Consider the following 12660-nt stretch of genomic DNA (forward strand, 5'->3'; position numbering starts at 1 on the left):
ACCATCCTTCTCTACAAACCATGTATTGACAATTATGAGGGACCAACCCATCAAGTATACTTCTATGCTTGAAGTACATCAAAAGTCTACTTCAATGCTTGAAGTACGTCAAATAGGCTTGATCAACATCACTCATAAGTCCCAATCCAACTACTAATTAGCTTAGTAGTAGATTGGTGTCGATGGGTATCTATTTGACCACGAAGGGTTTTCAAATCACCAAATCAATTAGACCCAATGACTCAAGATCACCCAATTCCCTTAGCCTAGGCCAAGAGTAAAGAAAACTACTCCATAATCAAAGAAAACATTTCATCAAACACATGGTATGCATCAATTAAAGACATATTCAAATTGCAAATTAATTAGAAATTACAATTACCCACTAACAATTATCAATAGAAAACAACTCAAATAACACGATCAACCATAGAAAACAATAATACACTAAGAGGAATTCACAAAGTTCATAAGATGAGAGGAAAAGGGAAAATAACAAGAAAACACAAATTCAACACAGGATCTAAACAAAATTATAACTAAAAAACTCAAATTAAGTAATTGAAACTAAAATTAACAAGACCCAATTTAGAAATTCAACAAAGAAAAATCAAAACAAGCTAAATCTAGAGAGAAGTAAGAGTTTCTCTCTCTAGAAAACAAGAATAAAAAACTAGCTAAAATTATGTGTATTGTGCTTGGATCCCCCCTTTTTCCCCTTAGACCCTTGGGTCTTTTCCATGCAGAATCAAGTTGGATTTGGGCCTGGAGCCTCTTAGAAATCGCCAGCCATGACTTCACTAAAGATATCACGTGCTGGGCGTCACGCGTGTGCATCGGCTATGCGTGCGCGTCGTCTGAATTCTGCGAGCCACACGTACGCGTCGAGCATGCGTACGCATCGGTCACTGCTGCGCCAATCTACGCGTGCGCGTCAGCCACGCATGCACGTCAATGCCAACTTCTCCAAAGCTTTATTCTTCGTGTTCCTTCCTCTTTTGCATGCTTTCTTTCTGTCTTCTAACCCATTCCTACCCTATAGATCCTGAATCCACTTAACAAACACATCACAGCAACGAATGGTAATAAAGGAGGATTAAAATATAGCAATGTTAAGGTTAAAGAAGCATGTTTTAAACCATGAAGTAAAATTAGGAAGGAAACACAAAACCATGAATATTGTATGAATAAGTGCAGAAAATGTTGATAAAACCTCCCAAATTCTACACAAGATAAACCACAAAACTGGGGTTTATCAATTTGCTTTAGTTTCCTTAGTTCCTCTTGTCAATTTCTCTTTTATGTCTCTTTTTATGTTTATGAACACTCTTGTCAATTTCAATTTTCTTTAATGCAATTTGAGGTATTTCATGTTTAATGTTGCTTCCTTTAGTGGTTATTGTTGATTTCTTGCATTGGGTAGTGGTAGATTTTATTATTTCTTGCAATTTATGATGCTTTCCTTTTATGCCTTCCAAGTGTTTGACAAAATGCTTGGTTGGGTGTTAGAGTAGCATTTTGAGCATTCTTGGCTTGGAAAGAGAAATTAGGCAATCTTGAGTCATTAATACCTAACTTATGTTGGTGATCTAGAGTTGTTAGTTAATATTATTTCCATGGACTCTAATCTCTTGCTAATTCAATTAGTGAGTTGATTAGGGCTTTTGGATTGAGATTAACTAGTCCTATTTGACTTTCTTTCTATGTTGAAGATGACTTAATAGGACTAGTTCTTGTTAATTGTTATATCATGATTAATGACTAGGATAGAAAGCCTATATTCTCAATCCTTTCCATGAATCTCTCTCTTTAGTAATTGCTTTCTTTAGTTATTTGATTTACATTTCTTGCCTTTTTAATTTCTAGTTTTATCAACCCAACCCCCTTGAATCTCATAACCAATAACTGAGCACTCGATTGTAATTCCTAGGGAGAATGACCCGGGACTAATACTCTCGGTTATTTTTATTAGGGTTGGACTTGTGACAACCGAAGATTAAACTTTAATTGAGGATTGTTTGTTGGTTAGGAACTATACTATCAACGGAATTATTTGTGTGAAATTCCTAATCGACAATACTCTTCACATCAGCTAGCAAGCACGAAAATTGACACGGGAAATTGATCCCTAACCCAAGGGTTAATGAAGGAACCCTCAGTGACTGCGTGACCCAAATTCCAATCCCTCCATCTTGGATCATCCCAATCTAAAGTTTTCTCGTAGAAGGGACACCACCTAGAGACGAAAAGGAGACCAGAATGGTAATAAGGGAAGCATCCAAGTATGTGGTGATACAGGAGCAACTGTACAAGCGAGGGCTCAATCAACCCCTGCTGAAGTTCCTACGACCCGACCAGACAGACTAGGTCCTAAGTAAAGTCAACGAGAGGTGCTGCAGCCACCACATTGGAGGGAAAGCGCTACCTAGGAAGCTCGTGAGAGTCAGGTATTATTGGCCCTCCATGATGACAGATGCGCAGGAATTCATGAAAAAATGCAGAAAATGCCATGAAAACACGAATTTTTATAAGGCCCCAATGGGTGAGCTGAGTCTCATGCTGGCCTCCCAGCTTTTCTCACAGTGGAGAGTCGACCTTTTAGGCCCGTTCCCAGTAGGGCCTGGACAAGTCAAGTATTTGATAGTGGCCATTGACTATTACACCAAATGGGTGGAAGCAAAACCACTGGCCAATATATCATTAGCGAATTGTTGAAAGTTTCTGTGGAGATAAGTAATCTCAAGGTTTGGGATCCCAGAGATTGTAATCTCATATAACGGGACACAATTTACAGACAAGAAGTTTGCAGAATTCTTGTCTGGGTTGGGGATCAAGCAAAAGTTCTCCTCGGCAGAGCACCCCCAGAGCAACGGACAGGTAGAAGCAGCAAACAAGATAATCCTCAAGGGGCTGAAAAAGTGGCTTGATCAGAAGCAGAGCTCCTGGGCAGACGAGTTAGCGTCGATATTATAGTCTTATAGAACAACACCGCAGTCCTCCACTGGGAAAACACCGTTCCGGCTTACCTACTGAGTTTACATGGTCATTACTGTGGAGATCTGGGAGCCAAGCCCAAGGCTTCTCCTTGGCTGTGGCATAGAAGCAGTCGAGAAGGATTTTATCGATGAGACAAGAGAGATAGCCCACTTGACAAAAACCACACTAAAACAGAGGATAGTGTTGCGATACAATGGAAAAGTACTCAGCAGGAGCTTCGAAGAAGGCGATCTAGTGTTGCGGCACAATGACATCGTGCAACCGACCCCGAGAGAAGGTAAGTTGGCGGTTAATTGGGAAGGCACGTACAGAATTAGAGAAGTTCTCAGAAAGGGCGCTTACAAGTTAGAGCGGCTGGATGGAAGCAACGTCCCGAGGACATGGAACGTAGCGAATCTGAAGAGGTTCTACTCTTGAGAGGAGACTTCCCGATTTACCGGTCTTTTCTTTCCATATATTGTCATATTTTATTTTACAGTTCCTATTCTAAATATGTTGTTTCCTTTACATTTTTATTTCAATTATCATCTTCTTGTTAATTTACCTCTCCCACGGTTAAAAGCATTCATGAGTCAAGTATGTGTATACTTTTGCTTATCTATAAAACATTTTCCAAGTTTTCAATATAAGAGGCGCCATCCCCCCTACCCTCTACTCGAGGTCACGGTAAGGGGTTCTAGCGAGATCTACCGTTAATTCACACCGTTGCTGGCTCAAAACGGTCACCGTTCTAATGGCAATCCGGGACTGATCACCCCGGAAGCCAAAACTAACCACCAACAAGTATCAGATGAAGAGCGGCTCACAACTTAAAAGCCAAGCAAGGAAACTCCAAGTAAAATAACCAACATTCCATGAACGAAAACGGATTAAAGAAATAAAAGTGAACCGCGTCGGCCCAACAAACACTCGTCTACACAACAGGCATCACGCCGACAAATGATTAAAGAAAATGTGTTCAAGGTACAAAATAAGGCGCCATTCTAGCCTGATAAAACGAGAAAGAAATAAAAAATGTTCAGAGTACAAAATAAGGCGCCATTCTAGCCTGATAAACGAGCGTCACGTGCTGCATTAAACAGAATTCGCTGAGGGCAATTTTTGGGCTGCTTTTGACCCTGTTTCAGGCCCGAAAATACAGATTAGAGGCTGCAGAGTGGAGCTGGAAGGGGGACACACTCTCATTCACACAATTTTAGGTTTTAGATGTAAAATTCTAGAGAGAGAGGCTCTCTCCTCTCTCTAAGTTTTAGGGTTTCTACTCCAATTTCTTCTTAGGTTTAGATTTAATTTCTGTTTTTATTTACAATTCCTTGCAATTTATTATTCTAGCACCTTTGTTCTTCAATTCTACATGTTATTTCCTTCACTTTGTTACCCTTATGTTTATGCACTTTTGATACTTTGGATCTTTGTTAATGCAATTTATATATTCATGTTGTTATTGCTTTCTTCAGTTGTCATTGTTAATTTCTTTCAATTGGTAGTTGTTAGATTTTATTATTGTTGCAATTTTACCATGCTTTTATTTTGTACCTACCAAGTGTTTGATAAAATGCTTGGTTGGATTTTAAATTAGATTTTTGTATTCTTAGCTTGGATTGAGTAATTTGGAAACTCTTGAATTGTCAAAGTCTCTTGTTGGTTGGTGATTGAAAAGCTGCTAGTTGGCTTGAGCTTCACTAACTCTAGTCTTTGATTAGGACTTGTGAACTCAAGTTGATTTGCTCACTTGACTTTCCTTCAATTGTTAGAGGTTAACTAAGTGAGAGCAATTTGCAATTACCATCATAATTGACAATGATAATGAGGATAGGAATTTCAATTCTCAACCCTTGCTAGGGATTTTCTTAGTTGTTAGTTATTTTCTTGTTATTTACATTCCTTGCTTATTAAACTCAAAACCCAAAAAGATACAATCTCATAACCAATAATAAACATACTTCCCTGCAATTCCTTGAGAGACAACCCGAGGTTGAATACTTCGGTTAATTTTATTTGGTTTGCTTAAGTGACAAACAATTTAAACATTGATTGAGGTTTAATTGTCGGTTTAGAACTATACTTGCAACGTGATATTTTTGTGAAAATCTTTACCGACATTTTTTCTCCGTCACCACTCCTGCAAGTTAGACGCCAAGCTCAACTCAAACATTCACCAAGTGGGCTCAGAAGTGGATTTTCGCACCTTTAGCCTAGTTTATTTCATTTTTGTAATTTCTAATTATAATTAATGTCTCTTAAGGTTAGTTTTAGTATATATAAGGGAAGATCGCCATTGTTTATGATCTTCTCCACCACATTCGAACCTTACATATTATTCTCTGTACAGTATGAGCAATTAAACCTTCTAGGTTAAGGTTAGGAACTCTGTTGATTCCTATGGATTAATGCAATTACTTTTCTACTTCAATCTATGTTTGATTCTATTCTATGATGCATTGTCGTTCTTCATCCTTATGAATCTTAATTCTACATGAGTTCCTTACGAGTCCTAACCCGGATAGTATTGAGCTACATCTTGAGAATGTATCACGGGTTCTAACAAGTTATCTGGGCAAATTGGGGTATATGATATAAAACCTCATTAGTCAGAGGTAATTGAGGTTCCTGTGGTTCTAAGGGCTAGAATCATAAGAGCATCATTCTCTGATCCGGAAGATCTGACCTTGTCTGTGGCGTTTTGAGAAGGATCATCAAGAGATTTAATTGCGTGCGCTTCATCCCCTCCCAGATTGATCTAGTCCGTTCGTATGTTTAGTTTGGACCTGAGGAGATTAATCACCACGACCAATGGCTTAATCACTTACAGCCTTGCCATTGAAGGGATCACTCATCATTGGAGTAGTGAGCATGATGTGTTAATCCAGAAGAAGAAGCATCTCCGAAGCCTTAACTAATCTATCATTACTGTCTTTACATCAACTCTTTATCGCTTTTGTTATTGCTTGTTTATGCGTCTACAACAAACAACACTATCTTTCTATTCGCCTGACTAAGTTCTGCAGGATAACCACAGCTTGATCAATCCGGCAATCCTCGTGGGATTTGAACCTCACTCACTTGAGGTATTACTTGGACGACCCGGTGCACTTGCCGGTTTAGTTGTGTGAGTCACAACTTCACGCACAAATTATGAAAACTAAAACAAGAAAGTAAAAGCAATTATTATGAAAGATGTTGTGCAAAGAATACAAGTCAGAAGAGAAAGAGAGGATGAGAATAGTGAAACCAAACCAAACTCACCTACATGACTCCAACCGGTCTCACGATCACCCATCAAAAGGTGAGTGTTGAGGTTATTCCAACCAAAAATGGCCAGTAGTATGTCGGCGATGTTCTGGTTACGCTGACTTAACCCATCATAAGTACTTTTTATTAAGTAATTGGTTCCGGCACCAAAACTCCAACAGGTCAGTATGTGGCGTTCCCCATCTAGGGTTAGCCAGAAGTGCTGCCGACCTTGGGCGGGCCGTACTTTGAAGAACTTTTCCGTAAAGCTGTGGAACAAATCCTCAAATAGTCCGAAGATCCGTGGGCCCTGCACGGCTCGGAACGAGAGATACCCCTTTTTGTATTTCCCTTCTTTCAAAGGGTTGTTTAAAATGAAGAGATAGAGAAAGACTACTACGGAGGCCAGGAGCTCTAGGTAGTCTCATACCATCTCAAAGCAACAGATGGAGGTGATAGCAAGAATTGTTGTGGGTCTAGAATTTCTCTTGTAGAAATAAGAATTTCGTTGCAAGTATAGCCCAAACCAACAAACAACTCTCGCATCAAATTAAATTTTTAGGTTTTGTCACAAGTACAAACCCCAATAAGAAATAACCGGAGTATTTTGGACTCCGGGTCGTCTCACGAAGAGTTGTAATGAAGTGTTTAACTATTGGCTATGAAAATCAAAGGGGGGTTGATTTGATATTTGACAAGAAAATATAAATGACATGAAGGTAAAATAAGCAAGTAATTAAAGAAAGCAAGATAAAGGACTCTTGGCTAAGGCTTAGGTAATTGAGATCACCATCCTTGTCTTCATACCAAATATTGATAATTATGAGGTACCAACCCATTAAGTCTACTTCCAAAGCCTTAAGTACGTAATATCTACTCCTAGGCTTGAAGTATGTCAAATAGGCTTGATCACATCAACCCATAAGTCCCAACCTACCTACTAATTAGATTAGTAGTGGGTTGGCGTCAATGAGTATCAAATTGATCACCAAGGGTTCTCAAATCACCAATTCAATGAGACCCAATGACTCAAGGTCACTTAATTCCCTTAGCCTAGGCCAAGAGTCAAGAAAACTACTCAAAAACTATGGAAAGCATTTTAACAAACACCTTGTATGCAAGAATAGTAAACATCATAAATTGCAAGAATTAAAAGAAATCCATAACCAACATAAACAAGAAATCAACAATAACAATCAAGATCAACATAAAAGAGCATGGAAACATAAAATTGCATTAAAGAAAAATTAAGATCCAAGAATGGTTCATCAACATAAAAATGGCAAAATAGGGGAATTAACAACAAGAACTAGAAGAACAAAGGTGTAACAACAAGAAATTAAAAGAGGAAACTAAATCAAAACAAGAATTGAAAGATGAAATTAAGAAAAGTAAACCTAAACTACCCTAAATTTTAGAGAGAATGGAGAGCTTCTCTCTCTAGAATTCTAGCCTAAAAATGATGGAAAATAAACTATGACTAAGTGTGTTGACTCTCCTTCAATCCTTGGCTTGAATAGCATCAGAAATGAGTTGGGTTGGGCCCAAAGTGAGCTGTAAAATCACTGGGGACGATTTCATTAAAGTGGACCACGGACAGCATCGGCGCGCGCCCCTGAACGCGAGACAACATATAGCAAAATTTATATCATTTCGAAGCCTCGGATGTTAGCTTTCCAACGCAACTGGAACCGTCTCATTTGGACCTCTGTAGCTCACATTATGGTCGATTGAGTGCGAAGAGGTTGCACTTGACAGCTTTACGGTTCCTTCATTTCTTCATGAGTTCTCCCACTTTGCATGCTTTTCTCCTCATTTCTTCCATCCGATACTTGCCTTATGAACCTGAAATTACTCAACAAACACATCAAGGCATCGAATGAAATTAAAGTGAATTAAAATCCCCAATTTTTTTGCCTAAAAAGCATGTTTTCACATTTAAGCACAAATCAAGGGAGAATTACAAAACCATGCTATTTCATTGAATAAATGTGGGAAAAGGTGATAAAATCCCCCAAAATAAGCACAAGATAAACCACGCAATCGGGGTTTATCAAATCTCCCCACACTTAAACTAAGCATGTCCTCATGCTAAAATCAAGAGAGAACAAAGGGTATCAACATTTATTCAATGTAAATAAACTATATGCAACCTAAACTATATGAATGCAACTAAATGCAAAATGATTCTACCTACTTGGTTAAAAATAAATCAATCCTCCAAGAGCATGTATAAACGGGTAGGGCTAAGGTCATATGACGACTCATGAATCCTACCAATTCAAGTATAAGAATGAAGTTCAAATAGACTTGCAAGAGGAACGCTCATGAAAGCCGGGAATCATGGAGTTGAGCATCGAACCCTCACCGAAAGTGTTTGCACTCTAATCGCTCAAGTGTATAGGGTCGATTCTCTCAACTCTCTCCTAATCATGCTTTCCAAGATTTGTTTTTCATCTAACAATCAACATTTATTTCATGCATGCACACAATTATCATGAGGACTTTTCATAGGTTGTAATTAGGGGTGTCTGCGGATCGGATCGGATCGGATCAGATATGGCCAAAATTTCGATCCGATCCGCACTAAAATTATCGGATCGGATCGGATCCAATATCTGCAGTTTTTAAGGTTGGATCCGATCCGCACATTTGCGGATCGGATCGGATATCGGATATCGGATATCGGATATATCCGCAAAACACAAAAATATTTTTAAAAGCTTATTTTTATTAAAAAATATCAATAAAATTTATTTTTTCTATTCTTTTGAATATGTTTACTCTTAAAATAATATTAAACATACTTTTCTTGAATAATAAATTAAAATAATTTAACATATATGATAATTATTAGTTAAAATAAAACATAAAAAAATATTTTACTTATTTATTTCTTTATTTTTGGGGATACGCGGATATGCGGATCGGATATGCGGATACCAACACAAAATCCGCAATCCGATCTGATTAGTGTGTGGATCCGATCCGATCCGATCCGAAAGCCTTGCGGATCGAATCCATATCCACAATTTTCGGATCGGATTCGGATAAACACCGCGGATATGCGGATCGGATCCGATCCATCGACACCCCTAGTTGTAATGGGGCTAGGGTTAAGGTAAGGATGCATATTTGGTCAAGTGGACTTGAAATTTGAATCTTTGATTACCTTAAACTTCCGACCTAACCTGTATAGCAACCTATACAATTTAGACTACCCTAACTACCCATTTTTCACTTTTTCACATACTCATGCATTTTCTTTTTTATTACAACTCATATGCATTGATCTTTATTGAGCTTCACTTTGCTTCGGGGCATTTTGTCCCCTTTTTATTTCTTTTCTTTTCTTTTTCTTTTCTTTCTATAATTTTTTTTCTTCTTTTTTTTTTCAAACTATATACAAGAATATCAATGCATAAGGTCTATACATTTTATCAATATATGAGTATGTACCTAATTCCTAATATTTACAATAAAATACAAAACTACCCTTTTTCTCAACCAATGTCCCAAGTTTTCCCACACTTGAATGATACACACATACTAGCCTAAGCTAATCAAAGATCCAAATAAAGGACATTTATTGTTTTTTTTTGCTTTAAGGCTTGTAATGTGCTAAAATTAAGAACAAAGTGGGTTAATCGTAGGCTCAAATTGGCTAACAATGGATGATAAGAGGTAGGGCTATTTGGGTAAGTGAGCTAATGAAACAATGGCCTCAATCATATAAATGCATGAATACACAAAATAATGGACATAGAGAATCAAACAAATCAAAGATTACAATCATAGAAAGAGAATACTGCACACAAGAAGGAAGAATAAGTGGTTATAAAATGTAACCACGCAGTTAGGCTCAAATCTCACAAGCTTGTGTTCTTAGCTCAAAAACCATGTTCCAAAATAAATTCTTCAAGCAAGTTCAACAAAAAAAAATTTTCAAATTGGTAGGGTGCCCTAAAAACAGTTTCTTGGAAAAGAAATCATCACCCTAACCAAGTAGTCCTAACATAAAAAGAAGTGGTAAAATATGTACAATTTTTAATTAGCATGCAACCTATCATGCAATGCAACAACTAACTAGCAAAGGAAATTAAGAATTAGTGTTGAAAAAGGAAATTGTTACCCATGGAGATCGGTCGAACGACCTCCCCACACTTAGAAATTTGCACCGTCCTCGGTGCATGCAAAGAAGAGCAAGGTGGACGGGTTGCTACAATTGATGAGTTTCTTCAAAAGGTTGTGCGGATGGACTTGTTTATTGCCCCATTTAGAAGTATTTCCAATCCTTTCCTTCTTGGTGGCCAACCTAAAAGGAAAGAAAAAGAAAGATAATTACGCCTACAACAAAGATAGCAAAGCAGGTATAACATAGGCGGGGCTAATGCCAAATAGAATAGGGCTCTCACTACATGTTAGCTACGCATGTGAGTGAGAAAGCAATATAGGCAAAGAACATATCAACTAATACTTGATGCAAGAACAAAGTTAAAGCATGAAGAGCACTCAAAAGCATCAAGTTCAAATAGAAAGAGTGAGTCATGAAAGATATGTAAGCTCATATCAATGCACAAAGGATACAAGGATCATCAAGGGTTAAGCATTGAATTAGAAATTTCATCACCCAACAATATCAAACAAGTTAAGTAGCACCAAGATTAACCAAGAAATTCTCAACAATTGAGTAAGAAAATTCAACACCATTATTAAAATAAGAAATTTAGAAAATAAAATAAGAACAAGCTATAAAAATAAAATTAAAATGCAATAAATGAAAGTAAGCAAATACAATAAAAGAAATTGGAAGAGAAGAGAAAGAAAAAAAAATTTTATTTTTTTATTTTATATATATATATATAAATTTTTTTTTTTGTTTTAAAAAAAAATTTTAAGAGAGGAAGAAAAAGAAAAAGAAGAAAAAAATAGAAAGAAAGAAGAAGAGAAGAAGAAAGAAGGAGAAAAGAGAAAGGAGGAAAACAGGGTGCAAATCCGTGCATATGCGCCATGCGTGCTTAAGCACGGATGCAGCAGGTACAATCCGCGCGCGCGCGCCATGCGTGCTTGGGCGCGGATGCGACAGGGACAATCGGCGTGCGCGCGCCATGCGTGCTTACGCGCAGATCGCCTGGCACAAAGTAGGCATAAAATGGGCACAACTCTCTGGTTTTTGTACCAAGAGTGGGATATGCACCACCCGTGTGCGCGCGCACTGCGCGCTTGGGCGCCGATTCCCGTTTTTTTTTTTTTAAGAAGCACAAACACAGAATTTAATACTCTCCTAATCTATAAACATTCTAAAGCAAGCAAAATTCAAATTTAACAACAAATTTTTTTGGTTTTTTTTTTTGAAAAATTTTCAAATACACTAAAAACAAAACTTATACTACAAGCAAAATGCAATCTAACTACAACTATTCTAAGAAAATCATGAATGCAATAAACAACCTACCAACAAAAGCAAAATGCATAAGAGTATATAAAATAAGAAAAACTACCTACAATGGCAACTCCAATCACTTATTGACTAAATCTAAAAGAGAGTGGAAAGAGTTTACCATGGTGGGGTGTCTCCCACCTAGCACTTTTAGTTTAAGTCCTTAAGTTGGACATTTGGGAAGCTCCTTGTTATGGTGGCTTGTGCTTGTACTCATCTTGAAACCTCCACCAATGCTTGGACTTCAAGTAAGCTCCAAAATTCAAAACTAATGGCACCAAGCTTTGATGAAGTTCCACACAAGCTAAGGGCTTCCAAAATTGATCTTCATCTATTCCCGGATCCCAAATCTTGTTTCTACACCCATCTTCAAATTGATCATCACAATTCCAATTGGGTGAGAAGTGATCCGAATTCTCAAGTGAACACCAAAGCATCTTCCTAGACCCCTTTAGTTGAGAACTATACCAACCGTTGCACTTAGACTTTGAGTTTCCAACCATAAAGAACCTTGATTGGCATTTCCACCCACTACTCAATTTTCTTTTGCTCTTAACCCCACAAAGAGCTCTAAGTTACCCATCCGTCTCAAGCAAACCATATTCAAGTGAGAAATTAAAGCTTAGGGATAAGAGTTTTACCCACTTGAATGTTGTGTTGGATGGTGACTTAGGAAGGGACGTCTCCAATGGTCTTGTAAGTTCCATTCCCTTGTGCTCTTCTTTGAATACCTCCACCTCTTGGCAAGCTGTTTCAACTTCAATTCTTTGCCCACCAACTTCTTCCACACATTCTTCATTGGTGGAGCTTGCCTCTTGATCACCCTCTTCCAATCTTTCATCATTCATACTATGCCTTGGAGGTTGCGCATTATCCTCTTCAACATCAAATTCAAGCTCATTGGAAGAAGGTTCAACAACTTCCACAAAATCATCAACAATGTCACTTGGTGTGGAAGTGCTCTCAAGTTTGAAATTCACCTCTTGCTCAAC

The 12660-nt window shown here is 37.8% G+C and overlaps 1 protein-coding gene across 1 annotated transcript; it reads left to right on the top strand.

The window, feature by feature from the left end:
* The first annotated feature begins 2538 nt into the window (after window positions 1-2538).
* Window positions 2539-2973, top strand: LOC107646727 (uncharacterized). The gene is made up of 2 exons (XM_016350890.1): window positions 2539-2710; window positions 2795-2973. Exons 1-2 carry the CDS (start codon window positions 2539-2541, stop codon window positions 2971-2973), a joined length of 351 nt encoding a protein of 116 aa, XP_016206376.1.
* Window positions 2974-12660: the final 9687 nt, after the last annotated feature.

Source organism: Arachis ipaensis, chromosome B6 (assembly GCF_059453495.1).
Source record: "Arachis ipaensis isolate K30076 ecotype BB chromosome B6, ASM5945349v1, whole genome shotgun sequence".
Taxonomy (NCBI): Eukaryota; Viridiplantae; Streptophyta; class Magnoliopsida; order Fabales; family Fabaceae; genus Arachis; species Arachis ipaensis.